The sequence below is a fragment of the Mustelus asterias genome, chromosome 6, assembly GCF_964213995.1.
Source record: "Mustelus asterias chromosome 6, sMusAst1.hap1.1, whole genome shotgun sequence".
Taxonomy (NCBI): domain Eukaryota; kingdom Metazoa; phylum Chordata; class Chondrichthyes; order Carcharhiniformes; family Triakidae; genus Mustelus; species Mustelus asterias.
The window spans coordinates 82,929,823-82,950,488 of NC_135806.1; the positions used below are offsets into that span (position 1 = coordinate 82,929,823).

Below are 20,666 nucleotides of genomic sequence, written 5' to 3' on the forward strand. Positions count from 1 at the left end.
TTTGTACAATTCTGGTCATCACACTACCAAAAGGATGTGGATGCTTTGGAGAGAAGAGGTTTACCAGGTTGTTGTCTGATCTGGAGGGTATTAGTTATGAGAAGAGGTTGGATAAACTTGGTTTGTTCTCACTGGAACGGTGGAGGTTGGAGGGGTGACCTGATAGAGGTCTACAAGATTGAGCAGCATGGACAGGGGGGATAGTCGGATGCTCTTTCCAAGGGTAGAAATGTCAAGTACTAGGGGACATAGGTTTAAGGTGCATAGGGAAAAGTTTAGAGGAGATGTGCGAGGCAAGTTTCTTTTTTCTCCTACACAGAGGGTGGTGAATGTCTGGAATATGCTGCCTGGGGAGGTGGTGGGAGCAGGTACATTTGCGCCATTTAAGGGGCAAGTAGATGAATACATGAATAGGATGGGAATGGAAGAATGCAGATTGTGTTTTAGTTCAGACAGTTATCATGATTGGTGCAGGCTTGGAGGGCCAAAGGGCCTGTTCCTATGCTGCACTTTGTACCCACCATATTCCTCTGTTCCTTTCCTTGAAATAGATCCATTTAAACTCATTTGCATGGTATACTTCAATGAACTTTTCAGGTAACCAAGGGAGGATAAGTTAATTCCACCAACTGCACTCTATTTTCATAACCTACACAAACTAAAGGCACATGTATACAGGTAATAATAAACTACAAGTTCATAGTTTATTAAACTAAACATCTAAAAACTAAATGCTTTTTCAAAATATATACACAAATTAAAAAAAGTTAAGCCAACAGATTTGCAATATAATCAGTACATTTACAGAGGTCTTCTTGCAGAAAGATATATTGTATATTTTAATCAAATTGCTATTGCAGTCTCCAAAATGCTAAGGGAAAGAACATTTTGGCATTTTCAGAGTGCGTGTGTCAATACTATGAAATTCAGTTAGCATTAAAAGGAGTCAGTCTTCATGAACCATTGGCACATTGTTACAAGTGTAACACTAAACTCTGCCACCCCCAAGCTGAAAAGTGAATAATAACGACTTTCTATGAAAAGGAATAGTTATACAAGACTCTGAAGTAAGTAAAGATTAACCATTTAAAATCGCAACACAGGGACAGAGATAATTGATTAGAATTACATGTTTTTTCTTTTTTCCCCCAAAAAAAGACCAAAACGTGGTCAGTTTCACATGTACTGCAACATTACACAAGCATATTCACAAATTCCAGAGCTGGCCTGGTAGTTCAAATCAGTTGTTCTCTTGAAAATCTGTCTTCACCTGCAAGTAATAAAAACAAAAATTTAGACTGATGTCACAGTCTACCAGTTCAAGAGGTTTTCCTCGTTCATGCCAACTGTGGTTTAACCATTGCTTTCCCAAAAAAACTACTGGGCTAAAGAGGAAAGTCCATTACCAATTATTATTACATTCATGCTTTTATTGACTAAGTCATGGTGCTTTATCATAACATTAGTCTGATAAATGCTCAAACTTTAGGGGTTTGTCGAATTACTGAAGGTAAATTGAAACATTTATTTTCCACATTAGTGAATGAAATATTTTAAGAACATTCTAATCCAATTTTAACGATATAAATTTGCTGTGGCAATGAAAACTCCCGGCAGGAGCATCACAAACCAGTTGAGGTGCTGGTTACAGACGTGAAAGTAGTCTTAGTTAACTGCATGACTTTATTAAAGTATAACTATTTATACACGCACAGTAAAAAGGTACAAAGTAGGAGCTGTCCCCATGCTTGGGTCTTAACCCATCTCTACTCAATGTCACACTGACCCCCTGGGTCTGGGTTATGTGCCTTCTTACATCACTGTGGGTAGTATTGTACTCACTACCACATTAACGCTGCATGTGGCAGACCCCAAATTTCATATAGGTGGCAGAGCAGACTTGGGCAATGTGCAGCCCAGGGGCGGAACACATGCGACCCATCTGACCATGGCCCATGGACAGGATTGCTACTTTCAGCTGATTTCCATTTGTAGTATTTTTCTTACCAGTGCATGTACTGAAATGATATGCATGTACTGTGGATGGCACAGTGGTTAGCACTGCTGCCTCAGCACCATGGACCCACTTTCGATGACTGTGTGGAGTATGCACATTCGCCTTGTGTGGGTTTCCTCTGGGTGTGCTAGTTTCCTCCCACAGTCCAAAGATATGCAGGTTAAGTGAATTGGCCATGCTAAATTGATCCTTGGTGTCCCAAGATGTGTAGGTTAAGGGGATTAGCGGGATAACTATGTGGGGTTATGGGGATGTGACCTGGGTTGGATGCTTTGTCAGAGAGAGTCAGTGCAGATTCAATGGGCCAAATTGCCTCCTTCTGCACTGTAGCGATTCCATGATAAAACAAGGTCACGTGAAGTAAGGTGCATTCATTGACTGCAAGAGCCATGCATCCAAAGTGCAAATATTTATTTTGACTTCAACTCATTATGAAATATTCAGTGTGTATTAAATGTATTTAATCTTATTCACTAACCATGACCCCATGAATAACTCGGATTTCAATCTTGCAGTCCACTGAGATAAAGAGGGCCTCTCATGTGGCCCACTCACTAGCCTAGGTTGCCTATCACTGCAACAAAATGAGAAAAATATTTAGATTGGGAATTATTCTGCAGCTATTTTTGAAATGTATTATACAGTGCAAGGTACCAACACCACAGGAAAAGGTCCTCAATAGTGCAATCTAAGCCACAATTTTTATTGGCTACTCAAACTGAGCATGATTGGGTTGAAATGTTTTTGATTATAACCAACTAGGTTTGCAAATTTATTTATTTTTTTAATTAGAGCTATTGCAGAAAGAGAATACTTCCTTTCCCCTGCTGACTATAGGGGCCAGTTATAAAGAAACAATAATTTTGGATTTTCAATATTAAATATTCTAGTTTATTTGCAAAATGGTCAAGGCCATGCACTTATTCCACAAATGCTGGAAGGAGTTGTTCTAAATATTAGTTTAAACAGTACGATTCCTTGATGCCCAATATGAATTGGAAAATACTATAATGTTGCAAAATTAAGTTGGTTAAAGAGCAGAGAAAAACAAGTCTTGATTTAATGTAATCAATACGAGAATAGCTGTATTTTTCTGAGCCTCAACCTTCTGGTGAACAATTATTCAAACTTCTGGTATAAATATAGCATTAAAATGGGAAACCAAACTCAGTCCAGGCAGCTTACAGATATTACTGTGAAGCAGTACAAGTGCTCCATCATTAAAAACAAAACATGAAGATGACCTACATGCTGGGCAAAATTTAATGCTCACCTGAGTTTGGTGACTGGACACAGGTGGGGACTGCACCACCTTCCCATCTCTCCCCCTGCATTAATTCTGGGCAGAAAGCATTGTAGATGGCCTTCCTGTCCCACTGGCATTGGATGATGCCAATCAGTAACGTGGGAGGTGAATTTCAGTGCCAGGTACATTGGCTGTACGTCCTAGAACTGGCAGATTGTAATCTAACAGTATGTCCCTTCAACTGTTTGCCACAGGCGAAGTACAAAATTTATCCAAACAATCTTGGGCTTGCAAAACTCTGAAGTGTCGAACATTAGATGCAATTTCACGATTGGAAATTTACTTGCTAACAATCCTGTACACTGACACCCAATTTAAGGTGATCAGTTGAGCTCATAGTGTGGCTCACAAACATGTGCTGGAAGCTACATATATTTCACACAGGGCTATCGTTTGCAAAAAGCATATCCCTGCATTGTACTTTTTTTCCACTGAATAAAAGCTTGGGATACAGCCATTCCCTGGTTCATGCCCCATGGCAATGGCTTGATCAGTGCTGATCTGCCAATTTTGAATTTAAACAAAAACTTGGCAGTTAACTGTTGCCTGGAGGATTCTCCATAGAACAGCAGCTTTGTCAATCAGCATTCTCTACCAATTCAGTCCTGGTGAGTGCAAGGCAAAAAGCATCACTTTTTTTTTCAAGCAATACTCATTCTGTATTACCAACTGACTATTTATACACAATACTTACAAGAGGAGTTATTTCCCCGTACTTGCTTGAAAAAGTAACTCTCACTCTCTTTTTGTGTCCAGTTCTTTGATCAAAGCAGTTGCAAGAGTCAAAGGGAGGACTGTACAAGTGAAGGCTGACTGCCACTTCTGTGTGACTCACATTTTCAACTCTGTGCAACCCAATGGAATCTTAAAAAGACAAAAAGCAGCACAATGTAGATTAAAAACAAAATGTGAAAATACTCAGGTCCAACAGTGCCTGTTGGGAAATATATTTAATCCGTCATGAGTCATTTAACAACGAGAAAAAAAGGCACAACTTTTGTTGATGCTCATTTAAGTAACTGAAAGAACACTAACCTTCCCCCCCCCCCCCCTTTAATATAAACTAGTTGCCATGCTTTTTCCAAAAAAATCTCAATTTGAGCAACAAGCTTGGACTTGCACTGCCTGGCTCACTTTTCATCCACCAGCTTTATTTGGAAAAGATATTTTACAATAACTAAGAACACAAGATGCACAAAGAAGAAATCAGACACCAACATAGATTTGATAGTTAGCGAGGGATAATCAAATTGTAACTTTGCACAGCTCCAGGAACCTGGGTTCAACTCTGGCCTTGGGTGATGTGACTGTGGGGAGTTGCACATTCTCCCTGGGGGGGGGGGGGGGAGCCTGCGTAAGATGCTCTTTTGTAGAGTCACCACAGACTTGGTGGGCCCAATTACCTTCTTTTGCACTCTAGGAATTCTATGGAAAATCCAACTGATGTTTCTAGATTCACGTTTTCTATTGCCAAAATAAGGCATAACATTAAATGAAGGCCACCACCATTCTGCGTGTTAGAAGATAATGATTACCAATGCAACAAGCATTCCAAAGGCTTAAAAAGTTTATTGTTGATATTGAGTTAGACTAGTCTTACTTTTCAAATTAGGTAGTGTTAATGCTTAGGTGAGCATTTATTGCCCATCCATAATTACCCTCAAGAGGGTGGTGAATGGGTTGGAATATTTTGCTATGTTAAAAATGCTATACATTGTTGTTACTGTAGTTTAAAATATATTGCTCCTCCTTCACCAAAATATGGGAGTATTCATGTCAAATCCAGCAAAACTGCGAAAGAGGACAAGAGTGGGATGGGGAGGTCAAAAACAGCCCACATCTTAGTCCTGCTGCTAATATTTTAAAATAAACAAGTCAAGCTTAGCAACTGGTGGCCATGGCATTCTACAATGTGTCAACAGCATTATACAACTTCCTCAGGAAATATGAGATGGTGACAACAGCAATATGAAGTTATATGCATGGTATGTTGAGAAATAGTTTCAAGTACTAATCATTCGATTAACGAGACATAGAGAAACTGTGGAGGCTGTGCACAAATGGAATCTTTTTGGAATTAAGCAAAAAAAAATTAGTGGGTCAAAAGGCTAAAGGCATAGTAAGAACAGTATATTCATTCTTCTTAACTGAGGCATACAAGGAGACAGATTCACAATAGGGAAAAGAAAGTTAATTTGTTCATGTTTATAATTGCCCCTTCATGTGGTGTATTCATAGCCACAATGGCATTAACAAAAGAGTTGGCATTCCTGTGCATCCACTGTCTTTTCGTTCTAGGTGGTGGAGGGTTTGGAAGATAGTTGAAGGTTGCTGCAGTGCACCTTATAGCTGGTGCACACTTGCCACTGTGCAGCAATGGTCAGGATAGGGAAGGGGGAAAATAGAATGTTTTACGTGGTGAAAATCAAGCAGGCCATTTGGTCCTGGATAGTATCAGCTCTGTGTTCTGAAGCTGCACTTATCCAGGTAACTGCTGAATATTCCATCAGACTCCTGATATATGCCTTGTCGATGGTGAATTGGCTTTGGGAAGAGGGGAGTTACTCTCTGCAGAACCTGTAGAGGCTGGTTCATTAAGTATGTTCAAGGCTGATATAGACAGATTTTTAATCAGTAAGGGAATCAAAAGGTTAAGATGGGAACATGGAATTGAGGATATCAGATCCATCATGCTTTGAAAGATTAGTCATGGCACACCAACTCCAATCTCCCAGATTGCCTGGATCCACTACAGTTTGCCTATTGCCCCAACAGATCCACAGTAGATGCCATCTCCCTGGCCATACAATCCTGGAAAACCTGGACAAGAACACTTAAGTCAAACGCCTATTAATTGAATACAGTTCAGGCTTCAATACCATTATCCCAACAAAATTCATGGCCTAGGGCTCGGCTCCTCCCTCTGCAACTGGGTCCTAGACTTCCTAACCATTGGACTGCAATCAGCAAGGATAAATAATGACACCTTCTCACGATTATCCTCAACACCAGTGCCCCACAAGACTGTCCTCAGCCCCTTACTATACTCCTTATACACTGACTGTGTAGCCAAATTCTGTTCAACTTCATGTTCAAGTTTGCTGATGACGCCACTATAATAGGTCAGATCACAGAGCTTCAAGTTTCTAAATGCTCAGATCACCAACAATCTGCCATGGTCCCTCCAAACTGATGCTATATTTAAGAAAGCCCACCAATGGATCTACTTTCTCAGAAGACCAAGGAAATTTGGCACGTCCATTGCGGCTCAAATTTTTGTTTTTAAAAAACAGATGCACCATAGAATGTATCCTTTGTGGATGTGTTACAGCTTAATATGGCTCCTGCTCAGACCAAGCCTGCAAGAAGCTACAAAGAGTTGTGAACGTAGCCCAGTCCATCATGCAAACCAGCCTTCTATCCAATGACTCCATCTGTACTTCCCACTGTCTCAGGAAAGCAGCCAGCGTAATCAAGGACCCCACACACCTTGGGCATGTCCACCTTCTCCTGTCAGAAAAAAGATACAAAAGTACTAACCAACTCAAGAATAGCTTCTTTGCTGCAGTCATCAGACCTTTGCATGGATCTACCATATATTAAGCTGATCTTTCTCTTCACCCAATCGAGAACTGCAGCACTATATTCTGCATCCTACCTTTTCCTTCTCCTCTATGTAGGCGAACATTATGCTTTGCCTGTTTAGCTTGCAAGAAACAATATTTTTCACTGTATCCCAATATATGTGACAATAATAAATCAATTCATTGAATGGCAGAGCAGATGTGATGGGCTAGATGGCCTATTTCTGCTCTAACCCACCCTCTGTCCTCTTGTAGCCATAGTATTTATATGCTGGTCAGTGAAAACTCCCAGGAGTTTGATAGTGGGGGATTCAGTATGGTGATGCTGTTGAACGTCAAGGGGAGATGGTCATTGTTACTTGCCATTTATCAGCTCAAGCCTGAACATGGTCCAGGTCTTACTGCATAGATACTGAAGCAGTCTATGTATGACGAGTTGTGAACGGTGCAGAATATAAATCTGTGAATAGCTCCAGCTCTAACTTATGGAGGGAAGGTCATTGAAGAAGCCGCTGAAGATGGTTGGGCCTAGGACATCATTCCTGTAGTGATGTGCTGAGACTTTCCACCCCCAATTCTGCTAGGATTTTGATGTCAATGACTTCTACCTCCCTTGAATGCAACTCTTTTGTCCATGTATAGACAAATCTGTAAGGAGGTCAGAAGCTGAGGGGCCTGGTATAGCCCAAAATGAGCATCATGGAGCACTGCTTGATGATCCCTTCCATAACTTTGCTGATAAGAGAGAGAGTGTAGACTGATGATCAGGATTGTCATGACTGCTTTTCCATTGATAGTTCGTGGTATATCTTAAAAAATATATTTCAGAGGATCCTCATTGTTATTACATGGCATCAGGGGACAGTACAAATTGAATACTGGGCGAGTGGCAGAACTACTATGTTGGAGAGCTGAGCTGTTGTCCTGGCAAACCAAAGTGGATGTTCTGACAGCCTACCTTCAAACCTGCAGTAACACAATACAAACTTGGTCAGCCCACATCTCCAGGAGATGAAAATATGGCGGGTATGGGCAGAAGTGACAGGCTCGGGTTTCCAATTCCAAATGTGAAAATAAGCCTCTTGCATTTAAGAATGATATACGTTTACAATATAGTTAACAGCTGGTTACTGAATGACATATGATTATATTTCTACCCACCAATTACAGAATAGTACTTGACATGCAAGAAAACACCAAGATCAAAAATAACAAACAAGATTCATAAGCAATGGTCACAGGAAACGCAAGTGAGCCCACATCATCAAAAGCAAAACTTAATTTTATTACAATTATATATTTTTTGAGATCTTTGAATATGGAAGCCTTACCACTGATGTAGGTACACTGATTTTCTTGTAGGATTGCCTCAGATTTCTTAGTCAATTCTTTTTTCTCACCATCAGGCCATTTAAAAAGTGTTTCCTTCAACTGACCCTGAAGCATTTTTAAGAAGCAGTGGGAATCAGCATGATCATGGATACTGCTATAATATGGGAGGAAAAAAAAAAGAGCTTTCAAACAGTGACTTTTCAGCTTGATAATGCTTTAACATAAATGAAATATCAAGTCAAAGCTCAAAATATGATTTTTCAATCATTTAATCAGCTCACCTGCCATGGCCTTCACCCCAGCACAATATCATCAAATTAAACTTTCCATTTCCTTCATCAACAAGATTCCTTGTGTACCTGTAAACAAATAAGAAACTATTTGTCATGTAGTTAAAATTAGTGCCAAAACATCCAAGATAGAAAATGTTGATAAAACCAAAGCACAAGATTTAATCACTTCAATTTGCCAAGTTAATGTTTGCATTCAAATGTTACATCTGAAGGGAGGTGCTTAAATGTTAATTTTTCAACCAATGAACAGAGTTTAGAATTATTTGAAATACAGGTTATGATCCTTGGCCAGACCAAATTGTTGGTGTGATCTGGTTTGGGACCAATGAAGTTTTGTCTAATGTAGACTGAGGCTCAACCATTTTCAGCCGCTTCAATTACTTTTTCTGCATCATATGGACAAGAAGTGGAAATGTTCGCTAATGATTGATGCTGAAATTTTTGTGACTTCCTCAGACACTTAATCAGTCTTTGCCCATTTGCAGCAAGACCTGGACAACATTCAGGCTAGGGATGCTTAGTGGCAAGTAACACGCAATAAACCATCTCAACAAGACAGAATCTCGTTGCCATTGCTGATTTCCCAATAAAATCCTGGGGTTACCATGAAGCAGAAACTGAACTGGACCAGTCATATAAAACTGTAGTTAGAAGAACAGGTCAGAGGCTGAGAATTCTGCGGCATAAAGCTCACCTCCTGACTCACCAAAACCCAATGGTACAAGTCAGCAGTATGATAGAATACTCTCCATTTACCTGATGAGCACAACTCTAATTAACATTATCTAGTATAATGCAGCCCATTTGATTGACACCCCATCCACTCTCTTCAACATGCACCCCCTTCACTACCGTGCACTGTACACCATCAACAAAATGCAAGCAGCAACTCACCAAGATTACTTTGACTTCACCTTCCAAACTCATGGCCTCAACCACCTAGAACAGCAACAGATGCACGGGAATACCACCACCTACAAGTTCCCCTCCAAGCCACACACTATCCTGACTTAGTGTTCCTTCACTGTTGCGAAGTCAAAATCATGGAATTCTCTCCCTAATAGCACTGCGGGTGTACCCTCACCACAATGACTGCAGTGGTTCAAAAAGGCAGCTCACAACCACCTTCTCAAGGTCAATAAATGCTGGCCTAGCTGGCGACACCTATATCCTGTGAAATAATAAACATTGAGATTTAAAACACTTGCTAAAAGAATAGAAAAAGGGCCAAAATTTTCCATGAGTATTAAAGAAAAATAAACAATACAAGGTTAGAAAGAGAAAAACAACTTACGACATCTATCTTATTATACATTTAGGGTTAATGAGGTACATGAGAATTAATAAGCACATTGATAAGACACCTTACTGCACAAGTGACAGATGCAATCAAAACTGATTTTATGGACTTCTCAACAATCCACCCAGATGTTAGTCACACTGAGGAGTCAACCAATCTCTCTGAAAATTTTTCAAGATCATGCCTTGCAATTCTGTCATTTGAAATAACTTCAAATGATAGCTCATCTGGAAGTTTTTCAACCTAGCCTTCTGACATTCTATTCCCCTAGATTTCCAAATATACACCAGACACAACTTGTGATGGGTGCCCTTGTCCCAACAGTCCTCTTCAATTATCAAGGTTTTACCTGAGCCCTCTTTACCTCTCTGCTCCCTACTTCTATTTCTTTCTCTCCGCCCCCCCGCCCCCCCCCTCCTCCCCCTTTACTTGGCCAGTTTCTGTCGTGTTTTTGTCCCCTCCTAGGGACTTCTTACTGTCCCTTCCTCAGACACTTGCTGGCGGTGGTGCTTCACATCCAGTCACCTCACCCAAGTTTTATAAACCTCCTGTCTCTTCTCTCTTGCCTGTAGAATGTGAAAACATAAACTGAATCTGTGGAGTGGGCTGGATATGCAGGGGGAACGGAGTTCCTGACCTTGGTGTATTTGGGTTTCTTAAAGTCAAGAGGCCAACATCATTTCCCATAATGATGTTTCAAGAACTCAGATTCCTCAGTTGTTAAATGCCAAATCTTGCCCACAGTATTGCAAAGGTATCTATTAACAGAGGTAAATAAGCAAAGAGATCCAAGGACACATGATATACAGCAGTACACATAATATGGCCATAAAACATTTCTATTAGGTATAGAATTGGAAAGCTTGGTTTTGTTAAACTTCAGTAAAAGCAATGGTTAGACCAGTACCAAGTACAGTTCTAATCTTCATTTTATAAAAAAAGATATAGATGTACTGGAGAAGGTTCAAGAAAACATTCACAAGAACTGTATATCTGAACATGGTTGGGCTCTCCAGAGAGAAGGCTGAAGAAAGTGACCCGAGGGGATAGATGGGAAAATATTTTGACTTGTTCAAGTTTAAAACGAGATAACAAACACTCCAAATCAATCCAATGGAGAATTCAAGAGAAATGTCATTATCCAGAGAGTGACAAGAATATAGCAAAAGCAAAGTGGTGCGGATGTTGGATCTGAAACAATAACTCTTTCTGCAGATGCTGCCTGACCTGCTAGGTACTTAAAACATTGGTTTGATAAGAACATGGAAATTGCTACCAGAGAGCAGGGAAATAGCAAGGGTGCAACTGGAGACACCAGCAGCAACTGAGGAGAGCACTGACCAGGAGCCAAACCAAATTTGGGATTGAGGAGTGACACCTCAATGAACAGAGACAAACAAACCAGGCAGGCGGCCAAATACGCTAATAAGCTTTAATATAAACTATAAATTATGAAAATCAGAGTTTTACTCATTTCAATTATTCTCCCTCTATAAAGTGACATTAGCACATGAAAAGCAGCTCAATGATGAATAGCTCGTGAATTAAGTAGCATGTTTAGTAGTCCCATGGAGTGCATATCCTGCTCCATGTGAGAAGTCCAGGATAGTGTCCTGGATAACCAGAAGTATTGTTAGCAGCTTGAGCAAGTTCAGAACCTGAGCTGCAGTTGGCATCACTGATACATCCAGAAGGTTGAGAGATTTTTGTGGATAGCACATTGCTAGGCATGGTCACAACCCAGGTTAAGGGTACACAAGCAGCAAGCAAATGGCTGATTTGTCAGACAGGCAAGAAAGACCAGGAAGGCAGTGCCGAAGTCCTGAGTGCATCTCAGGTTCCAACAATAGATAGTTTTAGCCCATTCAGGGAGTGCAGTCAGAACCAACTGAAAGGCACTGTAGCTGGCTCAGTTGTACAAGGAAGATTGGTAAAGCTATAAAGCATTAGATAGTTGGGGAACAGACAGGTGTTTGTAGCTACAGATGTGAATCCAGGATGGTATTTTGCCTCCCTCACACCCCCTTGTCACTCAATGGTGGCAAAGTATTCTGATGTGGGGGAAGTGGAGAAAGCCTGGGATGGTGAACAGCCAGGAGTGATGGTCCACATTGGTATCCATGACAGAAAGGGGGCCTGTGAAACAGCACGGCAATAAATCATATGGTTTTAATCTAAAAATGAATTGGATTAATCAGTAATCTCAGAGTTTATAGGGCATTTTCAGTTGCTTAGAGCAGCACATTTAAGAACCAACCGAAGATCAGGTCATTCTTGGTCCAGTAATGTGGCATGATACAGGATTAATAATCTCAGTACAGGGGCCTCTATGTAGCAATGATCATAACATGATTGAACAGTCCAGGCTTGTTGTAATCAATTAAATTAACAAGACTGACCGCAATACACTACAACAGTACACTTAACTGAAATAATGACTATACACAGCATCTTATGAAGTTAACCATTTCTGTTTATCAATGTTCCTGAACTCTTGAGAAACATCCCTTGTCTGAAGCAAAATCCTACAGCGTATAACTTTACAAGTTAAAACCAGCCAATAGTTACCACCGATGTGATATCTTTCAGTTTGGGAGAAGTCTATCTTCCATTCAACATAGTGGTTCTGAGGTATCTAAAAACATGCAGCTTTTAGACTGGTGTTCTGTGCTTTGAGAGAGTCCTGCTTGCTAGCTGTTTCTCTCTCTCCTCCTGTACTTAAGTTACCTTACTATCGATATACTGTTTCTTCCCTTTGATGTCTTTGGACCAGGCTTTTAGCATGAATTATACTTTTATCTCTCCACTGACCATACCTCTTTTACAGTTCTAACACCAATTCTATACACCATTATTAGGGGTAGGTCAGTACAGGTGCAGTGGAAGGTGTTCAAGGATATATTTAAAACATTAATGCCAACCAAAGATCTTGAGAAAGATACATCATCCATGGCTAAGATACTATCAAACTGAAAGAAGGAGCATACAATTCCACAAAGATTAGTGGGAGGTCAGAACACAAAATGCAAAAAAAGATTAGATATTAATAAAGAGGGATAAGAGAGAAAGCAAGCCAAAAATATTTTAAAAACAGGTACCACAGATATTTAAAAGGGTAATAAAAGTAATGAAAGGAAGTTGGGTCGCCTAGAGTGAGAATGGGCAAGAAGAAAATGACAGATGCATTGAACAGATTTATCTACTTTCAAATAAAGGAGAAATTGAAAACAATTACAACCACCAGAGGAAGGGTATGGCGAAAATTTTTAGAATTAAAAGCCGACAGGTCTTCATTCTAGGGTCATAAAATAAGTGGTTGCTTAGATAGAAGCATTGGTCAAGGACAGGCTATTTGGCCAGAGCCCAGAAACCATAGAGGCACCATTAAATTGTTCAAGTGCATTCTATAAGCCATCAATTACTGATAAAGCTACAAGAACAAATTTGCAAGGCAATTGCAAAGCAGTCCAAGAATAGAGTAGTTATGAGTGACTAACTTTCCCAGTCTCATTTTAGATTACCCCTCTGTCCTTTAGTCTGGAGTTATGAAGTGAGCGAACAGTAGTTCTTTGTTACAAAAAATGAGGGGGGTAAATTTCAAAACAGCCCTGATTTCTGCTCTTACCACCCTTCGGTAAGCAAAAAGGTATTTTTTGGACTTCTGATTTCTTCATTTGAGGTATTTTCCAACCCTTTGTTGTGGAATAATTCAATCCTTATTAATATCCCTACAGCAAACACCAGATTGATTCTCATTGTGGCAGGGGTAGATTTAGAGTCTGCAACCTCCCCCTGCCCTGGAAGTAGAAGGCAATGGCAAACTACCACTGAAAATTGCCAAGGAAACATTTCAATAGGCCAAAGACCTCCCTTCAAGCAGAGTGAACAAATGATCATTGTATCTTAAAAGCTTTAGGTTGGCTATGGAAAAAGACATGGCATAATCCAGATTAATGATAGTTAATTGGGGAAGGGGTGGAGTTCAATAGGGAGAACAGATCTAGCCCAGATAAATTGATATTAAATATTCGGTCAAAAATGGAACTGAACACTGGGTTGCTCTTGAATCCAATATATTCTCATGAAGAGGAATAGTAGGAAAAAAATTGCTTGCATCACCCAAGGAGTCCAAAGTGCAAGATGAAGCAGAAAAAGAGATGTATACAACAGGGATAATACAAGTGAAAATAAGGCTGAAATGAGAATTAAGAACCAAAAAAAGCAGCAAAGAAAATGATAGACTGGCACTAAGGGAACCCAAAATTCTTCTCTTTTACTTAAACAGGCACCAGAATATGGCGACTAGGGATTTTGACAGTAATTTTATTGCAGTGTTAATGTAAGCCCTACTTGTGACACTAATAAATAAACTTTAAAGATATCTATAGGAGGGGCAAATCAAGGACCTCAAGGGGGATTTTCTGCATGGAGGCACTTTGGATCTGTCTTGATCAAGGAAGAAAATGCTAGCCAAGTCCCACTGAAAGGGGAGGTGCTTAAAACACTGGATGGGGTACAGATTGGCAGTGGTCATATTAGAAAGACAAGCTGCACAGTTGATACATCATCAAGACCAGATGAGATTCAAGCAAGAATACAGGGATGGGTGGAAACTGAAGAAGCACTGGTCATAATCCTCTGAACCACCTTACATACGGGGTAGTGCCAGAAAACTGAAAAATTGCAAATTCTAAGGGTGTAAAAAACAATTACAGCAACTACAGGCTAGTTACTTTAACCCCAGTGGTGAAGCTTTTAAAAATTATAATTTGGGACATTGTAGGTTAATTAAGGAAAACCAGTGTGGATTCATTCAGGGAAAATAAAAGGTAACACGAGGGTAATGCAGTTGATGTATTGTACATAGACTTCCAAAAAGCATCTAATAAGTGCCCTGATGGACAAAAGTGAAGCTGGTGGAATAAGCAGCTGTATGGATATGAAGGAAACAGAATGGAGGCAAGCACACACACAGGCAATCTGTGTTGTAACTGTAGAACGAGTGAATAAACAAGACACCTTCGTGATCCCAGATCCCACCTGACCTGCTAAGTCCACCTGAAAGAGGCAAACAACTGCAAAAGCCATTGCAGCAGATAACTTCTGCTGCCTTTGGATGCATGACACTGTTGGTAATGTGTTTGACAGATGTGGCTGTCACATTGAACAGGTGGTAGTTTGTCATCTATTATGGATGCAAAGCTTGCAGTGCCAAGTGCATGGGTGAAATGAAACAATGAATATTTAGGTAGGAGTTGTGACTGACAGGGAGGCGTATAATAAATCAAATGGCCAATGCTAGTGGTACACCTGAAGGTCCATTCACTGATCTTAGCCATCAATGAACTTCAGGTCCTTGGAGCTGTGAGGAGGGTGCAGAGATGCATCAGTGAGATTTGGACAAGCTGAGTGAGCGGGCAGATGCAGTATAATGTGCATAAATGAGGTTACCCACTTTGGTAGCAAAAACAGCAAGGCAGATTATCAATAGACAGAGAGAGGAATGTGCAATGAGAACTGGGTGTCCTCATACACTAGATGCTGAAAGTAAACATGCAGGTAGAGCAGGCAGTGAAAAGGGCAAATGGTATGTTGACCTTCATGAGAGGATTAGGATACAGGAGCAGGGATGTCCTGCTGCAATTATACAGGGCCTTGGGGAGGCCACACCTGGAGTATTGTGTGCAGTTTTGGTCTCCTTATTGGAGGATGGATGTTCTTGCTATAGAGGACTGACACAAAAGGGAGAGATGGAGTCAGTCAGGATTATGTTCACTGGGTTCAGAAGAATGTTTGATGGTAGGGCTGTCCAGAGTCAGGGGTCATAGTCCAAGGGTAAACCTTTTAGGACTGAAATCAGGGGAAATTTCTTTACCAGAGAAAGATAGAAACTAGAAGCAGGAGTAGGCCATTTGGCCCTTCGAGACTGCTCCACCATTCATTTAATCATCAAATTCAATATCCCGATTCTCTTCCCCCACCCCCCTCCCCAAGAGCTACATCTAATTCCTTCTTGAAAATCAGACCGTTTTGGCCTCAACTACACTGTGGCAGTGAATTCCACACATTCACCACCCTCTGGGTGAAGAAATTTCTCCTCACCTCAGTTCTAAAACTTATCCTCAAACTATGACCCCTAGTTCTGGACTCCCCTACCATTGGGAACATTCTTGCTGCATCTACCCCATTAGAATCTGAGAGAGTGGCAAGCCTGTGGAATTCACTACTACGAAAGCAATGGAGACCAAAACATTATATGTTTTCAAGAAGGAGTTAGATATTGCTCTTGGGGTGAAATGGATCAAAGGAATGGTGGGGGGTAGAATTCAGGCTATTGAGTTAGATGATCAGCCAAAAGGCCGAATCCTGTCCTATTTTAAGTTTCTATGACTCCTAGCACAGCTATCAGCTCCCACGGTCTTGAGTATTTGGTTGGAAAGTCTCCTGGTCAGAGGATACAGAGCAACTCTCCTCCTTTGCACAAAGGCCTCCAGTGTAGTTATCTGAAAGCCTTGGAGCTGACCATTTCCCAGATGTGACCTTCACCTGAGAATCATTTGTGGAACAACTTCCACTATTTTTGAAGCCATTTCAACTACTCTTATTATGCCAATATTTTTCTAATTAAATTCAAATGCCAAATCGGTTTGCCTTTTATTCTACACAGTACTACCAATGAACTTTCATTTCCTGTAATAAATTGGGAGAAGTGCCAGAGTAGATAGCGAAAAAGATTTTTCTGTACATTCCTGGTACACATTTAAATCCAGCATATGGGACAGAAAAAGGAACAGAGTTCCATCACACTGGGTCTCTAACTCTTGATGCATGACCTTCACCAACCCTTCCACCTACCACAAGGTGGTGGTAGAGGCCATTTACCATGATTGCACTTGAAGCAGGTGTAAGTAGCAAGATTAGGCTGCTGAAAAACATCATGTAGGGGACTCCCAGGAGGACAGCAGAAACACTTTACGGATATCTTCAAAGCATCCCTGCCTACTCATTGGAGTCCCTGGTTTGTGACCAACTAAAATGGAGTTTCATTTGGGAAAGTCCCACACTGACTTTGTTGAGAACTTACAAGGACGACATTGAGGCAAAGGGAGAGCACAAACTTCCACCTACCCTGTATTTGACAGTCTGGAGGTCACACATTAATTAGCTTGTCTCAGAACCCACCAGTGCAGAAGCAAGTTATCTTTGAAGATGTCCAATTTTACACTGACAACCTCAGCGTCAGTGCAAAGCAAAACCTTTCTGCTCACTCCGCAAATGAAGAAACGAGATATTTCAAAGCTTAGTGCTAAAAGTTAATCAGGAGAGAGCAAGTACATGTAGAAGAAAGGTCTTGTCTAATAAAAGTTTGAAGTTGACTTATAGTACTTCAATTAGCAGTAAATTCCATTCAAGCTTTTATAAATGCAATATAAATTAAGTACTGGAAATCCAGATTAGAATAAAAACTGCAAATGCTCCAGATATGAAATACAGGAAATAGAATTACTGATCAGTGAGTAACAAGGAAAAAATAAAGATTTAAACTTTAATTAAAATTGATAGCTGAAATATCAGCCCAAACTGCAATGGTTCTCAGCTACTTTCTTCACACCATCCCCTGCTCTCTCCTCCCCCCCCCCCCCCCCCCAATGTGCTCAAATTATGATGAATTGTTTCCTTTTGAAAAACCACATACCATTTGCAAAGCATTCCTGACAAACCTATCACTTGCATTTGGTGATCTTAAGTGCCATTCATTTATACAACGGACAGATCTTAAAGAGTATTAAATCTATTTCTCGCCAGTGATGCTGCCTTACCTGTTGAGTATATTCAACTGCTACATTTCAGATTTTCAGCATCTGTGGTCTATCACTTTTGTTTCTCTACACGAGATAGCTTCAACACCTCCATTCCATTATATCTTTTTAAAATACAAAATATAATCTGATGTAGGCATTTGGTTTTACTACCCAAATAAACCGGATGGGGGGGGGGGGGGGGGGGAGAGAAAAAGAGTAACCCAATGGAGAAGGAAACCTTTAGCTAGAAGTTGCAATTAATTTATTATAAACCCAAACTGTTTCATACACTGAACTGCCAGATCCCTCCTAGAGTTCTCATTGAACAACATATTTTGCAATATTTATCATGACCTTATCAGAAAACAAAACCTTGCAACAATAATCATTTAGTGGCCTTCGCACCAGAATTTTGTAGTCACGCTTATTGCACTTCTACATGCAAAATCGGGAAAGCCAAGTGAGTATTACAGGACAGCGGCCAAAAGTTACACTTAGACAAGGAGGGCAAGACACCTTTTTAAAAATCCATTCCAACTAGAACAGAAAAATGCTGGAAACATTCAGCTGGTCTGGCAGGATACCAGAGAGAGATGCGAACGTTTCAGGGCTGTGACCTGTCCTCTGTAATACAACTTTATTTTCAAAGTTAACCGGTATTCTTGGTTTACTTTACTCCTTGATAAACACCCCAGATGGTGTGGGTAATCAGGCTGCAAGGAAAGTGGTGCGATTTCGAAATTCTGTTTTGTAATAGCCTCCCACAGTTCCAGCACGGAGTGCAGCAACAATTTGAGACTAGCATGTTCCAGAAATACTTTAGTACAGGATCTCAAGAAAAACATACGTCGAGTTTAACAGAATCAAAGTCGTGCCCAGGGAATGTAAATTCCCGTTACAAAGTGCAAAATCCGTGATTTTAAAAACTGTGCGAATTAATCATGAAATGCAAAAGTGGATCGCCAGTTACACTTACGGTGTTGGCGTCACTTTTCTAAAATACAGTATTCCTTTATCTGTTTGGGGGAAACTAGCGCGGAATCTCCGCATAGTCACACAAAAGAGCAGGATCTGCTAAGTGGTCAGTTGTCCAGCTGCAGGCTTGCCCAACAGCCCTGGGTTAACACAAAGGACACTGACTGTTTACTGGTTGAAGCCTAACGTGAGCTCTCCTTCCACTCCTGACTCTATTACAGTGCTGGAAACGCAGCTCGCCCTATCTCTCACCTGTACTGGTCAAACCTGGCGTATTTTAACCATTCGCGAGGGTCACTCTTGTATGATTCCAGCAGATTCTGCACCTCTTCCACGTCAATCTTATCATTCGCAAAAATTTGATGCAAAGCCCGAATTAAATCCGCCAAGTTCGAAGGTCTCGGCATTTCCGTCTGCTCCATGACTATCAAAAACAAATTCCCCAACACAATTCCTTCCACTGCTCCAGCCCAGCAGCCGGCTCCCTGCTATTTATGGAATCAATCACAGCGCTGGGAAAGGACCAAGCACCACGTCAAGAGGGGGATTTTCCTTTCTGTGCTCACTGAATAACTTATGTTTTCCAACTTTTCAGTGCCATGCGTAGAAGACATTTGAGCTGTGAAAGCAGTGTTAATGCACACTGCTATATAGAATGAAGCAGCTACCTCACTGTGCTCGGGTAATGAATTACCCGCACACAATCACCCCCTTCAGTTTGCGATGAACAATTTCACCGCGAATGGCCAGAGTTCCAGATACAATGGGATGATTTGAATGTTTGTTATATGCCTCCCAATGGTACAACAATTTGACATTGGTTAAGCATCTAAAGCACTTGTTATCAAACAAAATTTGATATTGTGGTGATTGCCCCTTTAAAGATCAAGCTACACAGCAAGGATCACATGATCCAGGGAACCAATTAGGGAGCGGGGGGTGTTCTGTACTGAGACTCCTTGCAAGCCTCTGAATAGTTTTAACCTGTAAATAAATGAGGGTGTTTTTCCTACACTGGTGAATGAGCATTTTTACATTTGGCAATTAGTGTAAAAGCGATCTTCTGACTGTGAATACTCAGTTTACATTGAAGTTGAGAAAAGAAACGAGTACTTACCAAAATGCCCCTCTATGGATGGACACAGTAAGAAGTTTAACAACACCAGGTTAAAGTCCAACAGGTTTATTTGGTAGCAAAAGCCACACAAGCTACCAAATAAACCTATTGGACTTTAACCTGGTGTTGTTAAACTTCTTACTGTGTTTACCCCAGTCCAACGCCGGCATCTCCACATCATGGATGGATGGACACAGTAAGAAGTCTCAAACACCAGGTTAAAGTCCAACAGGTTTATTTAATAGCACAAGCCACATCTTTCGGAGCGCTGCCCCTTCATCAGGTGAGTGGGAGTTCTGTTCACAAACAGGGCATATATGCTACCAAATAAACCTGTTGGACTTTAACCTGGTGTTGTGAGACTTCTGACTGTGTTTACTCCAGTCCAACGTCGGCATCTCCACATCATGGATGGATGGATCCAGGAGGACTGGACCCAATAGGTATAGTGTCTTGAGTATTACTTCCAGGGGAATGAAATAGGGGAGGAAGTGAAGCACAAAGCAATTCTCCTGAGTGCATGTGGAACTCAAAATTATAATCTGATTCGCAGACTCACAGCCCCAAGAACGCTTGACTCTAAATCATTCAGTGAGCTTATGGAATTGGTGAAGACACATTTCCAGCCTAAACTATCAGCCATACTTCAGAGATTCAGGTTTAATTCAAGGGGGAGAGCCCCAGATGAATAATAGTGACTAATGTCACCAAATTGGAACAAATATCAGAGCATTGCAATTTTGGGGCCAGCTTGAATGATACATTACAGGACAGATTAGTATGTGGGGTGAATAATGAGGCAATTCAATGGAAATTACTTGCAGAGATTGATATAAATTTTAAACGAGCAATGAAGATATCGCTGGCAATGGAGAGCTGAAGTAGACACAAGGTGAGAAACAAGTTCAGCCATAAATAAGACAAGAAGATTTAGAAGAGG

General features: G+C 40.7%; 1 protein-coding gene across 1 annotated transcript; it reads right to left on the minus strand.

Annotated features, from left to right (window-relative positions):
* Positions 1-673: 673 nt before the first annotated feature.
* cdo1 (cysteine dioxygenase, type I) lies at positions 674-19,508 on the minus strand. The gene is made up of 5 exons (XM_078214632.1): positions 18,862-19,508; positions 8,521-8,598; positions 8,239-8,393; positions 4,018-4,187; positions 674-1,270 (listed from the first exon to the last, which is right to left on the minus strand). Exons 1-5 carry the CDS (start codon positions 19,029-19,031, stop codon positions 1,241-1,243), a joined length of 603 nt encoding a protein of 200 aa, XP_078070758.1. The 5' UTR covers positions 19,032-19,508; the 3' UTR covers positions 674-1,240.
* Positions 19,509-20,666: the final 1,158 nt, after the last annotated feature.